Source organism: Phasianus colchicus, chromosome 25 (genome assembly GCF_987193195.1).
Source record: "Phasianus colchicus chromosome 25, bPhaCol1.hap1.1, whole genome shotgun sequence".
Taxonomy (NCBI): domain Eukaryota; kingdom Metazoa; phylum Chordata; class Aves; order Galliformes; family Phasianidae; genus Phasianus; species Phasianus colchicus.
In genome coordinates, this window is record NC_143460.1 from 3,600,052 (window position 1) to 3,621,029 (window position 20,978).

Genomic DNA, 20,978 nt, shown 5'->3' on the forward strand with positions numbered 1-20,978 from the left:
GGCGTTTCCAGCACTGCTGTGCATTGACTGTGCTTCAATCCATCATCTTTATTTGTAGAAAAAACAGAGCAAAGTCTGCCACAACATCACAACCGTTGCTATGCACACTTCTGCCTTTCCAGAAGCAATGCAACCCACCAGCCAACAAACTTGAAATGCAAAGCAGTTAAAATGCAGCACAATTAAATTAAGGAAAAAACCAATCACTACGAAATGACAAGTTACTGAGAGATCATAGTGATATTCTCAGGTAAAGTCCACGTGCCTTAGTGACATGCTGCTTTGATTTCTCAACTTTGATCTCTTGAGCTGATTGGCAATTTGGTTTAATCAGGCCATGTTGCAATGATCCAATATAATTTCCCTCCATTAAAGTGATTATAGCTACCTGGAAATAACAGCACAGCAGTGCAGCCTTTAACACTGTAGAGCTGGGCTTGCTGCAGTGAGAAACTTTAACAACTGTTGAGGCAGAAAACAGACTTTTGTCCTGGAATCTTTGAGAGTGTGGTGCCAGAGGGGAGCATTAGGGTGGTTCAGACTGCAGAAGTGGGGTGAAACACACCCAGCGTTCATTCCTGATGTTAAGTTCTGCCTAAAGGCCCTTCTCAGCAAAGGGCATTTCAATGTTAGTAATTAAAAACCATTCCTTTGTGTTACAACCTTGCATGTTGTCTGAAGCACTGGGGAATTCCTCTCGAACTGTGCAGTTTCTGCTCCTGGCTTCTTCATTGGTTTCCTTTCCATCATTAAGTGGCTAAAAAGGAGCACTCTTCAGGTTCCATATTCAGTACATCACTGTCATTTCTCCTATTTCTGTCATTATTCTGGCTGTCTCCAACTTGCTCAGCAACGCACTGCTGAACCTCAGTACAGCAAAATCCCTATTAACTCTAAACATCATTATATTTAAAAAAAAAACCAACCAGAATTAAACATCAAGAGCTGAGCAAGACCTGCAGAGCTGCAGACCAGAAGCAGAAGCATCCTAACCTAAGGTGGGTGATCCTCACTTTGCCCTGAAGTTCTTATTGAAGAGGCTGCACTGCTATCACACAGCAGCAGCGTGCACTGCTCTGATGGATTTCACTTTTGCAAAGGATGGATGTCAATACGCAATAGATCTGCAAGGTGAAGTTGTCATCTCTAGTGCAGGAAGAGTGGTATAACCCATTTCTGCTTAAATTTGCCATTGCTTCTAGAGCTAGCATAATTCTTTCTTTCCTCTCCTTAAAGCTATCAAATGGATTATTGCATTTTTGCAAAGAACACACAGAAAAATGAGGTAGATGAGGCAAGTTCTTATGTACATGGAGAGATGCTAAGCAGTTGTTATGGAGCAGCAGCTAACCAGCAGTGTTCTTGGTGGTGGAGGAAGGGCTGTTTAATCAGACAGGTGCAGTAAAATTGGGCACCCAGATATTTTCACTGCAGAAAACTGAACTGAAGACAGGAAGAAAAAAAAGAAACGGGATTTATGATATTAGCTCTCTTGTTGCTTTCTGCTATTTCTGGTATTTGGTGGTGGGCAGTGCCTAATTTTGCTGGTTGAGAGCAAAACCACCCAAATCCTGAGACTGAATGAGAACCTATGCACAGAAAGTTGTAAATAAATAAGTAAATGAATGCAGCTCAGTAACCCAACAACGCTGCAGAACAGATGCACAGATAGGACAGACCTGCTGGATGTGCTTTGCTTTAGATTCCATCTGATCCATGAGTCGTTTGCAGCACGGGATGCACCCAGAGCTCCAGGCACACACCAGTCCTCAGAGCTGCCAATCATGTGCAGCTCAATGTGCCATAAACAACCCAGAAAATGCATGTTTGGTGCTGCAGGTAGAATGCATGTGGCTGGCACTCAGCTGGGATTGCTCAAAGTAATTGGACCTGGAAGAAGTGAGATCTCCTTATTAATTAGCATCTTCATGGCGGTCCTGGAAGGCACAGCCCAGGCATTCCTCAGCCCAGTGCTGATGCTCTGCTTGTTGCTTCAGGGTAGGAAATGGAGGAGTGAACGAGTGAGGCTGTGAAGCTGTTGTATGGGATCCCAAAATATTGCAGCTGGGTGATTGTGCAAGCGTGGCACCCACCCCTAAGGAGGCACAGAGCTACACCAGCCTGCAGACACTTCACATCCAGGCACTAATGGCCTAATGCCAGGAAGAACTTAGCAAGTTAATGCCAGCACAGAATGTATCATATAGGAAGAAAGCCTTGTTAGAATGCTCATCTGAGTTGTCAGCAGCAGAGCCAGCTAAATGATGGAGCTTTGGCAAAATTTGTGAATTCTTCATTAATTTTTGGGTGCCAGAGCTGCACCCACTGCCTCATACATTGGGGGAGAAAAAAACACAAGGGGAACTGCCCAAAGAGGATGCAGGGCCAGCTGCACTGCCACAGCACTTCTGTCTGCACTGAAAAGGGAAGAGCACATTTCTGCTGTCCCAGCCACACTTCCCATCAGCAGAGAGGCAACTGGGGCAGAGAGCTGGCTCTGAGCTGGGTTTGTAAGCCTCACAGCTGGAGGGAGTGCAGCTGGAGAGCTAGAGGAGAGATGCACATAATCCCAGTGCAAAGTGTGCAAAGTATGCAAGGCGAGCAAGGCATGCAAGGTGAGCAAAGAATGCAAATTGTGCGAGGTGAGCAAGGCGTGCAAGGCTCAGGGAGTGAGATGCTGCATGGATCAAATCCACATCCAGGGGCACCTACCCCACATGCTGCTGCCAGGGCTCAGCACTATGGCTGGAAATAAGGCTCACGACAGCACTGCATTGTGGCCATTTCCTTATTCCTGTCTCCAAAATGCTTTGAGGTTAGCTCAGTGAGTTAGCAAGGATGAAATAAATCAATTGGTTTGTGCCAACTTCAGACTTGAATCATGGTGGGGGTCAAGTAAATCTCAAAGGATTTTAGTAGGGAATCCATAGGATGAAATTCCGGTAATCAAAAGTGAATTTTTAACTTGCACAAGGAAGTAATTCCCTTCCAAAACACTCAAACATCACTTCTATTGAAATCTGAAGATGGATAACAGCACTCTGCCCAAAGGTTTCCTGCAAGAAGTTAAGTTACAGCTAAGTAAAATTAAAAGGTTAGAAAGCTAATTGCACTTTAACAGGAGGAGCACAAGGCATGCTGGTGGGATTCCCGAGAACTGCAGCCCTTGTTGTTGTGTTTTGCACTTAAAAAAAAAAAGAAGATAATCATGTTTGATGCCCCCACGTTGGGCTGCAGGGGTCTGGGCAAGACCCAGCGAGGTGCCGTGGATCATGGCTGCAGCTGGGCTTGGTAATCACCATTGCCATCCTCAAACTCCCTGTTTGGAGCTGTTCAGCTCTGCAGATCCAAACCACAATCTCCCTTCTGTTTGCTCACAGGGACACCAGCAAAAGCCAGTACTCAAAATGAGATTCGGAAGTTTGCCGAGTGAACATTCGAGAAGGGCAGACATGGAGGTTCTCCTCCTCTTTGTGGCTTTGCTGCAAGGTGAGTCACCAGGAAACTCTGCAGGCACAAAAGGTTCCTGCTGGAGGTTTACTGCTCCCCATCACTACAGAGCAGGATGGCCAGGGTTGGTGGAGCTTTGCCTCTGGCACCCTGCTGGGGACGGTAAGGTTCCCCATCCACGTGGATGTTCACGTCTCTAACTAATGCACTTCTTCCCTCCTTCCCCAAAGAGTCAGCCTCAAGCACCTTGTATGGGCCCAGGTTTTTGACAGGTGCAGTTGGAGGGTCCATCACCCACCAGTGCTTCTACTCCATTACGCCTGCCAACAAGCATGACAGGAAGTTCTGGTGTAAAAGGAAGAGAGATGGGATTTGCTACACCATCATCTCCACCACCAACTTCATCTCAGAAGACCACATGGGCAGAGTGGCCCTGGAGGATGTCCCTCAGAATGGCACCTTCATGGTGACAATGACACAGCTGAAGACAAGTGACACAGGGATCTACCGCTGTGGCATTGGCCCCACCAACAGCAACCTCTACGTCAGCCTGAACCTGACGGTGTCAGCAGGTATGGTGATGGGACAGGGAGGGGATCATGCCCCCTTTGCTGCTCTTTGCTTTAGGCAGTCGTGGGCATAAAACCCACAGATGTGACTAAAGTACCAGTGCAAAAAGAGGTGACACCCACCCTCTCTGTTCCTGCAGATGGGGGCACGCAGAGGCCAGTTGAACTGTTCCTTGGGGAGCTCCGTGGCTCTGTCACCATCCCCTGCCCACCTGGGGACAGCCAGGGTGGCACCAGGAGGCTCTGGTGCAGAGTGGGGAAAAGCAGCTGCATCCTCATTGCTGACACCGACGGCTACGTGGGAAAGAGCTACGAGGGACGGATCTATATTACCCCCCAGGAGAGCTCTGGGGCATTCAAAGTGCTGATAAATGATTTAAGGCCAGAAGACGTGGGGCTGTACAAGTGTGGAACGGGCAGCCCAGTTGACTGGGACAGGTGGCAGATGGTAGCCCTGCAGGTGACCACAGGTAGGAAGGGGCTCTGGGGGGCTGCTGTGTCCCATGGGCTCATTGCTGCCACATCAAACATCATGAACTTCTCCTACCTGCAGTCCCTGCCCAGCCCCGGAGGGTGAAGTTTCTGCATGGCAGGGTGGGGGGCTCACTGACCCTCAGGTGCCACCATGACCCTGCAGGCAGCTACACCAGCAAGTACCTGTGCAGGTGGCAGAAGGCCAGCTGCTCCCTGCTGGTGGACACCGATGGGTTTGTGCACGAGTCCTACAAAGGGCGCATATGGATCAGCAGCAGCATGCAGGACAGTGGGATGTACACCGTGATGATGAGCCATCTGCAAGAGGAGGACGCAGGGTGGTACTGGTGTGGGGCCAGGAACAGGCATAGGGAGCACACGACCTCCATGAAATTGCACATTGAGAAAGGTAGGCGATGGCTGGCTGGAAACACAAATGAATCCTTCTCCTTTTGTTAATCACTCTTCCCCTTATCCCTTCATGGATGCCCCCTTCAAATGCTCTCCTTTGTTCCATGCATAAATGCAGTGGCATTATGTGAAACATTTGAGCTTTCTGCAGAAATCTAGTTTGTTTGAAAATATCATTGATAATTCACGATGCAAAACACCAGCACGTGATATCCTGAGTGCAACACGTGCAGCATGGAGATGTGCTTTGCTCTGAAGGTTACCTTGCAGTTTTAGGAACCTCAACATGCAAAAACACAGATGCAATTTACTTTTCAACTATCAGAGACAGAAATAGTGGGGTTGAGGTAGGAATGTTGGCCAAGAATTGATGGATTTTCATTAGTATTCCCAAATTGCTTTCTATAATTGAAATGGTCATATGATGTCTCATGTTTTTTTCCATCAGCAGACTCAAAATGAGATGTGCAAATCTTTGGAAATTCTGGAATGTTCACCAAAAAAAAAAAAAAAAAAAAAGAATATTTAAGCACCCACACCATTTTCTTTGCAGAAACCTCCACTTCACAAAACCCAGCAAGGCACAATTCTATGAACCCCACTTTGCCGTTAAGGTCACCTTCCAACCGTGTAGTGGCACAGAGGAGCACCACATGGCCAACATACACCACAGGACCAACAGACACCACTGGGCCAACATACACCACGGGACCAACAGACACCATGGGACCAACAGACACCACTGGGCTGATGTATGCCATGGGTCCAACATACACCACGTGGCCAACATACACCACTGGGCTGAGACTCACCACGAAGTTGGCATACATCACGGGCACCAGAACTGAGGGCACCAGCCCCCATGCACCAGTTCTCCCCCCCAGCACCTTTGTGACCTCCCGCAGTGACACCTACAGCCAGAGGTAAGTTCATGGCCACATTTCCCATAGCTACAACCTTGGTGCTTTGCTCCAACCTGCCCAATTTCCCTGGGCTCTACACAGGCGGTGCACATGCTGCAGATTGTGGACTCTGATGGAAGAGAGTAATTAGAAAAGCAGCAGGCAAGCATTTCTCGTGTCCATCTGTGGTGTGGGTCTTTGAACTTCTCTTGAATTTTTGGTGCTGGTCACTCCTGTAGAGCAGAAGCCAGAGTCAATAGATGTGTTCCTGCCTGTTTTCCTTTGGTTAGAATGGAGACAGGACGTTAAGCAACAGCAGGCTTGAGCAATAATGCTGGTGAATCAGTAGCTGCCTCATACTTCACTGCACACCTTATCCCAGTCATTACAGGCAGCCTGTAGTGCACTGCAGTGTTTGGGTGCATTGCATAAGGACCTATCTTTGGACAAGGCTAAACATGAGGCCATGAGCTATTTTGGCCAGTAATTACTCCATGGCACTTCTCTACAAAATTGCTGCTCACCTGGTGATTTTAGCTCCTGTGCTTCCTGCTAAGCAGGACAGCTGCGAACTTTTGGACCCTTTCCTCCCACCTATGGCACCATCCAGCACCAGGTGATTTGCATAGCTGGCACAGGAGCATCAGATACTGCGGTATCAGTTGCAACTGAAGAAAAACCACAAAGTCCACAAATCCATCCCGACAACTTGAGCAGAAGACCTACTCACCTTAGAGCTTGCATAAAAAGCACCATGGCTCCAACCCCACTCTCACCACTTGCAGCCTCCTTTCAAGTCAAAAAGAGCACGTTGCTAACCTCAATTCACAACCCTGTATAAAGGGTTGGATTCTTCACTGTCTGCGTGTCAAACTCTATTAGCACTTATGGCATTTTTCAAGGAGACAGCACATAGATGCCCTGCAACAGCATGAGAGCCTACAGGAGCTCACAGAGAGAGCCTGAAACTTGCTTGGGAATTTGCATGATGAAAATAGCTCCTTCTCCTTTTGGAGGGGATAAGTCAATGTGCAGCACAAACCCTGCACGGTAGAGCAGAGGTATCTGTAGAAATTACTTCCTCATAAGCCAAACTCCAGATCAAATGACTCCAAGTCTGCTTGACTTTGTTGACTGTTCTCCTTTGAGTCAATCAGGCTATTTGCTATAAAATCTGCAGCCTGCATTCAGCCGCCCTGTAATTGACTCAAAATCCTATTTAGTTTTGATGGTTCCTCTTTCCAGCTCATCGGGTGAATTCTCTCTGCTCTCCGTTGTGATTCCAGCTCTGGTTTTGCTGATTTTCATCATTACCACTGTTCTTGTCCTTACCAAAATAAAGCTTTGTAAGGAGATGGGTAAGTTGGCCAGACATCACCTTTTGGGTTACAGTTGTTTCTTCTGGAAGGGCTTTGCTTGCATTCTTGGGGAGCAGCATGTTGAACAAACAGCTTTACAGCTCCACAGTGCTTGGAAACCTTAGCATAAAGGGCAAGGACACAGCTGACCTGTGTCAATGGGTGCACAACAGACCAAGGTGCTGGAAAAACTCTCACAAACAACAGGCAACGAAAAAACACACATCTCATGCTGTGTCCCTAGGTAAAAGTTCAGAGCCATTACTCAGTGAGAAGAGTGGTGGGTGCTTGATCCAAATATCTTATTCACAAGAAGGAGACTGGGATACAAAAGGCTAATCCAGTGTCGTGCTCACAGATGTAAGTAGGCATTGGAAGAACTTTTCCTCCCCCACATACGTGTATTTTGTTCAGGAGAAGAAAGAAGCACCCTGGGACAGTCAGAAGCTGTGCTGGTGCAGACTGGGCTGAATCCCACAGAAGGGCAGGGGATGGAGGAACTCAGCAGCCCAGACAACACCAATGGATGCAAGGCAGACTCAGGCAGACATCGGTGGGTGTTTTCTTGCAACTGATGCTGCAAATGCCAGCTGCCTTAGTAGGAGAGTCCCAAAACAAATTTTAAGGCGGCCTTAACGTGTGAGAGACCTTTACGAGACAAATGTTGAGTTTGCATTCCCGAAACTGCTGCCTTTATCCCTTACCAAGAGCCATTGAGCCATAATCTTCAAAATAATTTGATTAAATCCTATACAAGGCCTATAAATTTATGTTAGTGTTGATTACAACTCTTGCTGACGCATTACGAACGCGTTATCGCTCTTCCTGCTTGCTTGTTTCAACAAAATCTGATTGCTTGCAACCTCTTGCAGTATCATACAGAAGCAATCCTTGATCAGTGTTGCAATCATATCATTTTTTTCTGCCCTACACATGCAGGATAATACGTGCTCTCCTCGGAAGGTTTGGACAGACCAGGTTGTGTGTAAGTGTCCATTGTTGGGTGACATGAAATCGATGGGGCTGTCATGGGGTACTGGTAACCTTCAGAGAAACACTGCTGTAGAAAACACCTATGGAGACATATCCAAGTATACCCAACCTGTGGAGATTTGTATTGGTGAAATGTACTTCTCCATCACAAAAAATATCCAAATTACTGTCACAGTGGCTCAAGAAGATCGGTGATGGCATTTCCTGCTCCTGTCACAATGCACTTGGATCCGAGCTCTCTGATGCTATAAGCAGCTGCTAATATTTCAAAGGCAGACAGTTGCAAGGGGAAATTGGTTGTGATAACTTGTGCCCTCTTGGAACACACCAATGGGTGGATGCTGACATCTTTCCTCCCATCTAAAACATTCAATGACTTTGATTAGAAGCAGAAAGCAAATCTACAGACATCTACAAAAGCACTGGGATAACGTAGTGTAGATATCAAAGAGTTGAGCATAAAACCAAGCACAGATAAAATCACTTCTAAAATTGTTGTAAAGGCACTACCATGTAACTGCTTTTTTTTTTTTTTTTCTTTTTTCACAGGAATCCTTCAGTGAAAAATATTCCTTCCAACATGAATGATGAAGACTTGAGGGAACCCGGGGAGAACCCCTTTCTCAGAGCACGATGTACATAAGCTCAGAAGCAAAACACAGCTATAACCTTGAAGCATGCAGCACTTCTTCCTCGCTCCCCATTCTGCAGCCAAATGCCTTGTTGTGTGGTTTGTAGAGAACAAAATGAAGAAACTAGCCATACTGTTCCTGTATGCGACCCTGACAGTCTCCTGTAGAGCAGAGCACCCCAACGGGGAGCTGGGTATGGAACGGAAGGATCCTCAAGCCTGCAAGTCTGACTCTTGGAAATCCTCATCCTTAGGGATTTGTTTTGCAAAGCACAAACCATGTCAGATTTCAGTCCAACACCAAAGATTTCAGCCCAGACTACGTGCCATACTTCAGCCTGGAGAAAAAAAAAAAAAAAGCAAACCAAGGGTTGTTTGTGTTCTGGAGATGCCAAAGTGCTTTGGCACCTGTGACTTGGCAAGACGACGCTTCCTTGTCTGTTAAAGCAAATATATTTGCGTAATTCCATCTTGTTCGGAGACAAAGGATCGGTTTTACCAGAAACTTCAAGGGCAAAGACAGAGGTTTGGATAAAGAAGCTGTTAGTCTGTCAGGAACTGCCTCTTGTCCAAGGTGCCCAAGTGGCTGCAGGCTCTCACCAGCTGCTTTCATGCAGGATTCCTCTGCTTACTGCTGTGCCACCATTTCCAGCTCCTTCCAAGCACATCTCTGTGCACATCAGCAGCCAGACAGGAGGTGGGGAGGCAACATGCAGGCATCCAAAAAGGAAAGGCTCTCCTGAGAACAGTAGGTGTACAAAAAGCAAACACACCTGTGTTTATCATGGCCAAGCGCAAACCCCAGATCCTGCTCCAGCTCCTCAGCTTTTCCTATGAACAGGCGAGAAAGTCTTCCCGTGGCCCAGAATAAAACAAAATTATTGCCTTATTAGAATAAAGGAAAGCAAGTTCATGACTCATCCCACACAAACAATCAGTTGTCTCTGATTTTACACTTTCATACAGTTCCATTTCCAACAACCCCACTCTTCAGGAGGAACTCTTGTTTGGGACCCTCAGTGTTCCACAGCAGGGGAGCAGAGCAGCAAGGCTGAACACAGCAGCAAAGCACCCACACACAGTTCATTTTAAAGAACATACGGAGCTCTTGCCCTACACAGATAAGGCTAAGCCTTACTCTCCCCAGGAGGAGGTAGAGACAGAGGGCAGGAATGGGGCAGACCTCCATAGTAAGGCCAACTTGCCCTACCTGGGAAGCCAACGTGCCTGGGTCTGCTTTGGGATACTGGTTTCCAAAAGATGGAAAACCAGTGACAAAGATGTTTTTGCCCAGATTTGCCCTATCAAGCACTTCCTCTGTTGGTTGAGGATGTCACAACTTGGGAATCTAGGAGAGCCCTGTGCAGGGGAGTTCTCCTTTGGGTGCAGTGCCAAAGAAAGAGGGATGAGGACAGGACCTCAGCATACTCCACACAAAGCAGACCCATGAGTTGGCATCAAGCTGAATCCCTTCCCAGAGCCAGCAGAGGTGCCAGGGCAGCACCCTGAGCCAGAGCCCACCCTTGGTTGCACAACAGCAGGGTGCAATCGGGAGGCTGCACCCACAGCCAAGTGCCAGCAGAGCCAGGAGGAGCATTGGCTGCCCTGCTCCCACGTGGCTCAGGGCTCACTTAGGCTTGGATGCTGTTCCCTTAAGGCACAACAGGTGGAAATGCAGGGCTAGAAGTATGAGTATTTAAAACTGGCTGGCACTGCCCGAGCCTGGTGTCCTGGAAGGAGACAGGACAGACAGACACACACACACAAGGAGGTCCTGGGGTCAACCACGAAGCCAGGAGTGGTGAAGCAAAGAGAAAGCAAGAAGTACAAAATGGTCTGCAGAAGTAACCTGATGTGTAAGTAATGCTTCTTCGTTGTCCTCTCACTCATTCACCTCGAATTAGCAGCTTTGTACAGCCATGCATGGACGTGCAGGTCTCGCTGGTGAAGAGATGCTGTCTTACTTTAAAAGAACATCAGAAGCGCAGAATCAAGCTCATAATATTATCTTCCTTCTCTGTGATAGACTTTGAATTTTCCATTTCTGGAAATAAGTTTAATTATCGTTACAATATTTGCACTGATAGGAAATAATTGTTAGTAAATACTATTGTGGTCATTACAGCCTTTTGAATGGCAGCACAGAGGCAGTCGTAAGGATATGGATTTGGGAATGTACCTCAGCAAAGGGTGGGTTTCTGCACACTTACATGCTTACCATGCAAAGTCCTTTTGGACTTTTAATGCATTTGTATAGAGAAATAATGCTTGCCAATAGCAGCCACGCTGTGGCCACAGACAGGTGCACAAGTGCTCTCCATTCATCCAGCTCTCACAGCACAGCACCACTGCAGTGCTTTTGGATTATAAACTCCAGGAATATTCACAGTTTTAAACTAGAAGAGCAGTTTGTAGTCTCGGTTTCACTTTCCAGCCTAAGAGACTAGAAACAGAGACAAGAAATAAGTGAACCATTCAAATCCCATCTGAAAAGCAACAAGTTAGTATGGGGGCACATCTAACAGCTTACAGGAACATCCAATCAGGTCATCATCAGCACCACCTCAGTGCAAAATTCAGTCATTACCATGGGGATCATCTGGGCATTCTTTTTCATTTGTTATCCAAAAAATAGTGCTCATCTCACAGTTTTACCTGGAGCAAAAGGGATTCTTAGCTAGGGATGCAATAAGTGCTGCAGGAATTCCTGAAGGCTGTTGATTTTGTTGATAATCTCCAGCAGGATCTGCCTAGCTGCCTCTGCTCATTGTATCACAAAATCAGCACGCCCTGTTTAACCTCTCCATATTGTAAAGCAGGCATCAATCTGGAATACGAAGGATTTATTTTCGGTATGTGTTCGGGTCAGGCTGATCTTTTAACAAGTCCATTGCTCACTCGCCTCCACGAAGTGCAATGAAATGCTCTATCCAAGGGGACGGGTGGCTTTTCCCCATTAGCAACACTCATAAGGCAGCCATCAACGCAGTCATTGTGATGGGTCCCGTGAAGATGTAGAGAGCTTTGGTGCTGGGTAGCAGGACAGCTGTGTCTGTGCTTTGCTTCAGGCACCAAGAATCGCCCCCAGCATCCACGTCCACGTTCCTCCTCAATGCAACCCCAACTGTTCTGCTCAGCATCACACCCACAGCAGCTTGCATCCACGCAGCTCACCCCCAGTATAAGCGGGTCTGATTTTAAAAGGATTTGAGGGAGAAAAAAATATTACTCCATTCTGTATGTCATTTCTTAATTATGGGAATAACAGCAAATGCTATGCAAAGCAGAATTGTCTAGGAACCAGCTCTTTGTGTTCCATTGATCCCAATGCACGTCCTTGACACTGGTCATTGTTAAGAGCAATAAGTTAATGGCTAATAGATTACAAGCTATTGATCCCTTGCATGCTGCACCATGTGAGTACACCGGTTACTCAGGTGAGAAACTTGAGCTGAGTCAGCAGAATTTGGGAACTGAACTCTGCTTTTTCATACCTACTCAGAGCAGCTCCTTGCTTGCGCTTGCGTAAATTGTTTCAAGTCCTGATCTCCTTTGTATCAGCATAAACTGAGGGCATTCCTCTCCAATGTCCAGGTCAACCCATCTTGGGAGAGGAGGGCTCATGCAGCAGCACACAGAGCCCACTTGGCAGTTCTGCTGCTGCACAGTTCTGTGCTGCTCAACTTCGAAATACATGATATGGGGGCAGGGAAGAGGAAGGAGCCAGCAGTTTTGATATTGCAAGATTAAAGTTGATTCTATTTCAGAAAAAACAAGATTTGAGTTTATTTAAAAACAAAAACAAAGGAAGAAATGAGAATACACCCAGCCCACAGCTGGTGCTGATCCAGACAACCTGTTCTGCAGAATCGGGGATTGGTGACAGGAGGGGATACAGCCTCGTGACCACAGGAGAAACTTTCCAACAGCGGCTGCTCCTCTGCTGATCCCATGCTGCAAATGGGCAAGAACTAGGACATCCCTTCTCCTTTTTCCTCCCTGTAGCCATCAAAATGTTTTAAACTAAGCACCAGAATTTGGCCTGAAATGTCCAAAATGCCAACTGTCATCTTTTCCCATCCGCAGTTTCTTTGCCCTGTGCTGCAGAGCAGCTTCAGAGACACTTCCCACTGGGAATAACTGAGCTCCTTCTTCTCTTCTCCTGGCCATCTCATAGAATCACCTCCCATACAACCTCAAACTCAGGTTTTAATGCATCAGGTTTTTAAGTCACTACATGCAAAGCGTTGGGCTCAGCAGCCCAAACAACAAGTGCTGTTTCTAGACAAACCAAGGCAACCAACCCAGCCATGTGCAGGTTCCCACCTGCGTGATGCCCAACGTGATGCACTCATGAAGGGCTGGTGCCAGCACAGTTCCCAGCACCCACCAGTCAATAGGGACACCATGGTCTCACACTCAGTCTTCCCTGCTCCAAGGACACCAGGGACCCAGCGCAGACACACAGAGCAGTGCAGCAGGAGCAGAGTCCAGCTGCCACTTGAGCCCAGTGGAACAGCTCAGAGATGAGAGCAGCCGTGTCACACAGCCCCATGCAAAGGATGGAGGCATCTATGAAGCCTATGGCAACCCCTCCTGCATGAGGTGACCCAATTTGGCTTCTGTTGGAAGCTACAGGGAGCACACAAGCCTCGTGCTTCATGCCAGACTTCACAAGGATGCGAGGGCTCTCTCAGAACCACCCATGGGAGCAGTATTAATGCAGATTGCATGCACAGCCACTTACTTGCATTCCCACACAGCTCAGCAGAACTTTCTCTTAGCTGTGATCTGAGATTTAATCCTGTCCTCTGACTGAAGACAGCAAATCCAGTCTTCTGAAAGCACAAAGGAACCCAAGCTGTGTTATCAGCAGGCTGAGAGTGATTGTCCCCCAGCACCTCAAACTGATTGCCTCATGCAGAGCACCCAGCAGCGCTCATCCACGCACTGGGTAGCATCTCTGGGCACTCAGAGCACCACAGGGGGTTTCCATGCAGTCTGCTCAAGGGATCAGCCCAGACTTTATGTAACATGTGGCTGTGCATGGGATCTGCCTCCATGCATTCAGTGAAGTGATGCAAGGTGTTAGCATCAGAGCAGGAGCAGAGGCAGTGCAGAGCTATAGATGTGTGCAGTGCTACATGCAAACTGTTATCCTCAGGTAGGCACAACCACATCCATGTGGCCTCAAAGATGCATAACCTTTCTGCTCTTATATGTGCAGACGACTCTGGTACATCTTTCTGGGCACAGCTGTAGCTTCATTTCTAAACAGACTTCCATAACCCCTCACTGCCTGGCAGACGATTGCTTTGGGAAGGAATCAGACCAACACAAACCGTGCCAAGAAGGGAGAAAAGCTGACCCAGGACCTGTCCTTGTCTCGCCCTGCATTGAGTGTGGGAGGGCAGCACGGGAGCAGCAGCCACAGGAGCCCTGTGGGTCTGTGTTGTGCCGCACTGTTTGCTTTCCACATCGCATGGTTTGTTTGCCCTGCTGGCTGCCTGTGGGATATGTATGAAGAAGCATTTTTCATGCTCAGTGGGTTAATTATTAGCCATAGGCAAGTGGACACCGAGCAATTAAAAGTCCCAATACAAGGAAGAAAGCATAACAGAGCACCTTTCATCTTCACACGGAAGCAAAGGCATTTTTCTTCTACTGGGAATTACCCCTAATAAAACAAACCCTATCACCTGATGTCCAGAAATCAAATTCCTGTGACTGTTTATAAAGACTTTCTTTGGCATCCATCATCTTCACTATAGCTCGTAATAATTAATGGGTAGATCAACAGTCTGGAAATGCATCTGCTCACTATGGAGAGTCCTACAGCACACTCACATCAATGTGAATTAAAAGCTTTGGCTTCTCCTGGGCCATCACTGATGTCAAAACAGGGATAAGCCATAAATATTCACCCTATGGGCAAATTTCAGGGGATGAGCAGCTTGGTTTGGTGATCCCCAAAGCCATCATTTTGAGTCCTGCCAGAGCTACACAGCTCTGCTTCTCCACAGGGTTTAAATCTCCTCACTTCACCAACTTTGTCAGCAGCCAAGGCGAGAAAAGGCCCAACTCTATCACATTCTTGAAGAGAACAGGGAAGAAAAGATCAGAAATTAAATACAGGCTTCAGACAGGAACTGCTCTACACAAGCAGGTTTTCCCAAGGAGCGGTTTTGGCACCCGGGCTCAGAAGGGAACAAACCCTTCTTTCACTGCATGGACAACAAACCATCACAAGTGGCATTATCCCCTGGCAAGGGTCATGAGAGCAGCCCAGCTCTGGGCACCCTGAATTCCAGTCCTGCTGGGGCTCAGCAGCTTTTGGGCCATCTGTGAACTTCAGTCTTCCAATGAGCTGTTCCAATGTAACGAGTAATACCAAATGTCACTTCTGACTCTGGATCAACCCCAATTTGGCCAAAATCTCTCCCTGTGCTGTGCACATTGCCACTGCTGCCTGCCCAAGAGACAGCCACAGTCAGCCTGCAAGCCTGGCATTAACTGGCTTATGGTAAAAACACTTCCTGCATTTGACGTGGTTGAGGTGTTAAGATGCACAGGTAGTCACAGTGCCTTGTAGCAAAACAGGCAAGGACAGATATCAGCTCCCCATTTCCTATTAAATTGCTTGACAAGTGATTAAATGTTGTATTTCTCTCTAACAGCCACAATGCTCTTATCATCCAGACAGAGACATTATCAGGTGACTTGACCATTAATCATTTTTGCAAGTGCTATTATTCACCAATTTCCGTGCCTTTTCCAGGGAATGCAAGAAGAATGACTTTACTGGCATTCATCTTCCTGCTCTCCTTCCTCCCTGCTGAATCTGCAAAAAGTAGATATCCTCCCAAAACAAGTAAGTGTAACCCACCCAGAGCACAGAGGTTTGCAAGCAACATTAAACCAGATGATGCACTTCTAAGGGAGAGAGGAGGGTTTGGGGTCCCCATTCACACCCAGCACTGCCATGGGACCTTTCAGAGCACACCAGGATGTGCAGCTCTTTGCACAGCCATGGTTGCACGACGCATGGCATGCACACCCAATGGGTTTTCTTCTTGCAGGCTTAAACCCAGTGTTCGGACCTCAGCAGGTGTACGGCTTGATCGATGGCTCCGTTAGCATCAAGTGCTTCTACCCTCCCACCACGGTGAACAGACACGATAGGAAGTACTGGTGCAAGGAATCCTCCAGGAGCTGCCTGACTGTGATATCCACCAGTGGATACACAGCACGGGGCTACCAGGGCAGAGTCACCATTGCTGATTTCCCAGAGCAGGGCATCATGCTGGTCAACGTCTCACAGCTGGCCCTGGCAGACCAGGGCACATACCAGTGTGGCATCGGGCTCAATGGCAAAGGGCTCTCCAACAGGGTCAAACTGGATGTTTCTGAAGGTAATCACAGCCTTTTCTTTCACTTTTTCTTCCCCTTTCTGATAGAGATCCGTGGGATGTCTGCCCAGGAAGAGCATCCAAGAGCTCAGGGTATTCCATGCTTCCAGGGTCTTTTTCCCCACTAATGTTCTTACAGAACAGATTTTCCTCTAACCAAAAATCTGGCGTAGAAATCAGATACAAAACTCAATGCAACAAACCTTGCTGGGAAAGCATTGACTTCTCAGCCACTGAGATACAGGGAGAGGTGCTCACAGCAGGACTGCCCATCACCCAGCTTCCAATACAGAACGCACTGACTGCTCTCTGATTGCACAGGTCCAGACGTACCTGAAGAAGCTGAGCTCTTCTACGTGGAGCTGCAGGGCTCTGTGAGCATGGCCTGTGACTTCGGAGGGGATTATTCCAGCACAAGGAAGTTCTTGTGCAAGATGGAGAAGAGCGGCTGCCGCAACATCGTCGACACGTATGGGCAAATAGACTCGGATTTCCAAGGGAGAGTCCTGCTGAGCAATGATAACACAGAAGGTGCATTCAGCATCATGATAACCCAGGTGGAATGGGAAGATGCTGGCCTGTACTTGTGTGGGGTTGGCTCCTATGGAGAGTATGGAGAAACGAAGGAGCTGAACGTGCACGTCTATGAGGGTGAGTGAGCTGTTCCCAGTGCTTTGTTTCCCTTTTTCTCTGATTTTCTTTAGAAGCAACACTAACAATCTCACTTACTCAAGGAGAACTTTAAGACCACCCTCCATCTAGCTGAGGGGCCAAAACTAAGAAAGGCCAATGCACAAGGACAACCACCATCAGAGGATTTGGGAAAGGGAAAGGCCTGGAAGACCCTTTGGGGTCAATTCTGGCAGTGCCAGAATGGTCCCCTCAATCTGCACCCCGAGAACCACCTGGCTGTACTTGAGCTCTGCCACATGGCACAAGGTAAGCAGGTCAGGCTGCTCATTTCATTTTCATCTCCAGGGACAAAAGCTCCACAAGAAAAGGACACAATATTTGGAGTAAAAGGAAGTTCAGCAACTATTGATTGCAACTACAACCCGACCAAGAATTACACGCTGAAGTATTTGTGCAAATGGAGAACGACAGGCTGTGCTCGGATCATAGATAACACTGGCTTCTTGTCGATCTCATACGAAGGACGAGTGGCCATGTTTGACAACCCAAAGAATGGCACATTCAGCATCGTCCTGAACCAGCTGCGCAGCAGCGATGAGGGCTTCTATTGGTGCATGACAAATGATCACAGGGAGAGGAAAACATCAAGGGAGCTGAAGATCATAGAAGGTATGAACCCATAAGCAGTTCCCTTTCGATACAAACCAGACAACCTACCAAGCTTCATAGAATCATTAAGGTTGGAAAAAGACCTTAAAGGTCATCACGTCCAACTGCCATGATAGAACAGATCTCACTTTTTTGGAAGAGATGTGAGTAATGATTCTGAAATTTTGTCACTAGGCAAAGCATTGTGACAGTTCCCCCATGCTCCTCTGGATGTAAGGTTTTGGCCTTAGGGGGAAGTGTTTGCACAAAGGTCTCATCCCAAGTATTACAAAAAACAGCTTTCACCTGACATCTATGTGGGATCCCCACCATTAATTTAGTAATGCAAAGGAACACTTTCTCTCAAGGTCACACCTCTTGGTTGACCACCCCCAGCAGCCCCACACCTGTTGGGTACCAATCTCACTGCTAAACCACTAACTGCAGCTTCACATTCTGTTTGCCCTCACAGGAGAGCGTGGATTAACAGGAAAGGAGGAAGTGCAGGCAGAAGTGGGTTCACGGGTGGACTTAACGTGCTCCTACTCATGCAAGTACTACTCCTACGAGAAGTATTGGTGCAAGTGGAGCAGTGATGGCTGCACCCCACTGACTGCTTCTGACCAAAGCCAACCAGGGCTGGATGTCAGCTGTGACACTGCCAACAAAACGCTCATCCTGAGCCTCGACCCTGTGACAGTGGAGGACCAGGGGTGGTATTGGTGTGGGGTGAGACGCAATGGCCACTATGGGGAGACCATGGCAGTGTCCCTGCAGGTGGATGGAGGTGAGCCCCAGGGAACGAAGCTCGGGGGGTGGAGCACCTGCTGGGAAGAGTCCTCTCCTTGTCCACTAGGTTGCAGCACCTCAAAACAGAAATACTCCCAAAGGTGGGCTCTCCCAGACAGGCTGCCTCAGTTCCCATTCACAAAATCCTTCCAGTCCCACAATCACTTCTTCCCTCACCATTTGCTACCCCATCTTCACTAATAGTTGCTCTCACAAGTCGTAGCATCGCTTGAAATGATGCAGCCTCCAACATCAGTCACACAAAGGGCTGTGTGCATCTCCCATTCATCATTACAGACGGGAAAGCATTGGGAGGGAGAAAGGAAGAGCTGTCCCCAGTTCTCTATGAGTAAACAAGGGGCTCAGCATCAGCTTCGGGCAGTATTTCAGCATGCTCAAACCTCACCACCCTTCTTACCTCCACCATGCAGGGAAAGCTGCCAACATCAGCCCAGAGCTCCTGGATCTGGAAGCCAGCAATACTGCTGCTCCTGCTGGGGCTGTTCCTCAGGGCAGAGCCAACAGCGATGCTGGGGTGCAAAGGGCAGCTGCCTCAGAAAGGTCAGTCCTTCCCCAGCCTCTCTCACGTATTAGTTTTGCAAAGTTAACTTCTTGCTGACAGGCTGTTTGCACACTCTGCACGTAGTTTAGCAATGCAGAAAATGTTTTTCTCCAAAGAAATAAGCTCAAAGCAACAGAAGGAGCAAAAAGTCACAGCTAAAGACTTGGGATTACTCTCTAGATAAGGTAAACACAGTCTCAGAAGGAAACAATTGGAAATTCCAGGTACAGAAAAGTTAATTTTAAGCATTTCTGTCAAGATTAGAGAGCCTACCTTCACACATCTATTACTCAACTGCTACTGCAGCTTCTTGGGCAGTACCTCCAACCAACACCTTCACTTATACCCCTGTGACATGCTCAGATCAGTTCATTAATTGGATAACATCACACTCACTGAGATCTACCATCTTATATAGACCTTCAGATGGATGGAAATCTATGTACTTTGTACAGTCCAGAATGATTCTGTAAGAAAATGCTTTTCACAGCTCAGTGCTCCACTTTCCTCTCTTCCAGCTCTGAGCAAAGCTCTGGCTCCAACACTCTTGCTTTAATCCTGGGCCCCATTGGTGCAGTTCTCCTGGTCCTTGCTGTAGCTTTTGCTGTCTTTAAATATCGTCAGATCAGGCGATCAGGTGAGTCCCTGCCCTGTGTAAGCCCTCAAGCGTCACTAGTATTAAGATGAAGGCAGCATGCTCGCAGTGCGCTGGCTGGAGTTGCTCCCAGTACCACTATGAATGCTTCTCCTGCACAGATCTGGTGTCAGTGGGCAGCTACAGGACCAACATCAGCATGTCAGACTTTGAGAACCCAAAGGAGTACGGAGCAAACGACAACGTGTGCATGCAGCAGAACCAGGAGACCCAGCTGGGAGGCGATGGTACAGCACTGCTCAGAACCCCAAGCTTTGGAGAAGGCAGCAAGGGCTTATAGGAGCCCAACAGCTGCTGAGACATCACACTCTAATATCTGCCTTTCTGTCTGTGCAGAATTTGTCACCACCACAGCCAACATCGAAAGCACCGCTGAGACAAAGAAGGCAAAACGGGTAAGGGGAGGTGGGAAAGAGCACACTGACCTGCAGCCCCAATGCAGCCCTGCAGCCCCAGTGCAGCCCTGCAGCATCATCAAAACAGCTGCTCCGGCCCCTGGGCCCTATTTGTAGCCAGGTGCCTCCATCATGGCTGAGTCTGCCCACCAGTAGCAGATCAGTCACCGGGGGGACCATGACCCCTACCAGCCCACATACCCCAAGCCCTGCCCTGCCCTGGGTGAGCCTGTGCTGCCAGTGTGGTACCAACACACAGCACGAGCTCAGAGTACCTCTTTTTAACCCCCAGCCACTGTAGTTGCAAGTTCCAAGAGTTAAACCAGATCTCTACAGAGACCCTCCTCAAAGCCAGGAGCCCCAAATTCCTACCTAAATAGCTTCTGCAGCTATTTCCTGCCTTGCGAACCCACAAGCTCAAGCAATTTTTGTGCACCAACCCAAAGGACGAACAATGCTTTCCACACACGCCCCCTCCCCACCACTAACCATCACCCCTCACCATGTCCTCCATCCTCCCTCCCGCAGGGCTCCAAGGAGGATGCTGACCTCGCCTACTCTGCCTCTCTCCTCACTCCCAGCACTGTCACCCAGAGCTCCGTGGGGGACAGCACAGCCCCGGCTGAGATCCCCCCTCTGTGGGGTGGTTCGGTGTGAGGGCGAGGGATGGGGACATGCATTGGGGGCTGGCTCTGCTATGGAGCTCACTGCTAGAGCTCAGCCTGCTGCACTGCTTGCTGCTGCCCCCATTTGCTATTGCTTGATTTTCCGTCTTTAAATTCAGCTTGGAGCAGAGATTCAACCAGAATCGTAAAGGCTGAGCCCCAGCATCACCAGCGCAGCCAGGGCCCTCTTTAACGCTCCCAAAGACTACAAGATATGTATTTTTAAATCTTTTTTTTTTTTTTTTTTTAATCTCTCTCTTTTTTTTTCCCCCCTGGAAATCCCTTTAAGGCAATGCCTTTTGCTTTTGATTCCCCTCTGCTCTCCTGGTCATAGGGCAGCAGCTGCAGACCAGGAGTGCCTGGGGTTGTTCATGTCCAATAAAGATACAAGCAGCTTTCAACAGACCAGAAGGGCTCTCAGTCTGTGGCAGAGC

At 48.1% G+C, this 20,978-nt stretch overlaps 2 protein-coding genes across 5 annotated transcripts; both read left to right on the forward strand.

Annotated features, from left to right (window-relative positions):
• The first annotated feature begins 798 nt into the window (after positions 1-798).
• LOC116237018 (polymeric immunoglobulin receptor-like) lies at positions 799-9,152 on the forward strand. Of its 4 annotated transcripts, none has more exons than XM_031605935.2 (10): positions 801-998; positions 3,381-3,489; positions 3,681-4,022; positions 4,160-4,489; positions 4,573-4,902; positions 5,458-5,827; positions 7,052-7,164; positions 7,579-7,717; positions 8,104-8,149; positions 8,707-9,152. In XM_031605935.2, exons 2-10 carry the CDS (start codon positions 3,408-3,410, stop codon positions 8,743-8,745), a joined length of 1,791 nt encoding a protein of 596 aa, XP_031461795.1. In that variant the 5' UTR covers positions 801-998; positions 3,381-3,407; the 3' UTR covers positions 8,746-9,152. The 4 variants fall into 4 exon arrangements, with proteins under 4 accessions (XP_089980624.1, XP_089980623.1, XP_031461795.1 ...); XM_090124496.1 differs by lacking the exon at positions 801-998 and adding an exon at positions 2,503-2,615; XM_090124497.1 differs by lacking the exon at positions 7,052-7,164 and having other exon boundaries at positions 800-998.
• Positions 9,153-10,331: 1,179 nt separating this feature from the next.
• On the forward strand, positions 10,332-20,949 carry PIGR (polymeric immunoglobulin receptor). Its single transcript, XM_090124495.1, has 11 exons — positions 10,332-10,644; positions 15,567-15,659; positions 15,868-16,200; positions 16,519-16,848; positions 17,176-17,499; positions 17,951-18,265; positions 18,699-18,828; positions 19,348-19,466; positions 19,586-19,711; positions 19,821-19,879; positions 20,408-20,949. Exons 1-11 carry the CDS (start codon positions 10,620-10,622, stop codon positions 20,534-20,536), a joined length of 1,983 nt encoding a protein of 660 aa, XP_089980621.1. The 5' UTR covers positions 10,332-10,619; the 3' UTR covers positions 20,537-20,949.
• The last annotated feature ends 29 nt before the right edge of the window (positions 20,950-20,978 follow it).

What these genes read in the sequence shown, in the direction of transcription:
- PIGR (XM_090124495.1), top strand. Translation starts at nt 10,620, where the DNA reads ATGGTCTGCAGAAGTAACCTGATGT. An exon ending in GACCCAGCTGGGAGGCGATG is followed by an intron (nt 19,712 to 19,820) that starts GTACAGCACTGC and finishes CTGTCTGTGCAG; the next exon opens with AATTTGTCACCACCACAGCC. An exon ending in AGACAAAGAAGGCAAAACGG is followed by an intron (nt 19,880 to 20,407) that starts GTAAGGGGAGGT and finishes TCCCTCCCGCAG; the next exon opens with GGCTCCAAGGAGGATGCTGA.
- LOC116237018 (XM_031605935.2), top strand. Translation starts at nt 3,408, where the DNA reads ATGAGATTCGGAAGTTTGCCGAGTGAACATTCGAGAAGGGCAGACATG. An exon ending in GAACCTGACGGTGTCAGCAG is followed by an intron (nt 4,023 to 4,159) that starts GTATGGTGATGG and finishes CTGTTCCTGCAG; the next exon opens with ATGGGGGCACGCAGAGGCCA. An exon ending in AGCCCTGCAGGTGACCACAG is followed by an intron (nt 4,490 to 4,572) that starts GTAGGAAGGGGC and finishes TCCTACCTGCAG; the next exon opens with TCCCTGCCCAGCCCCGGAGG.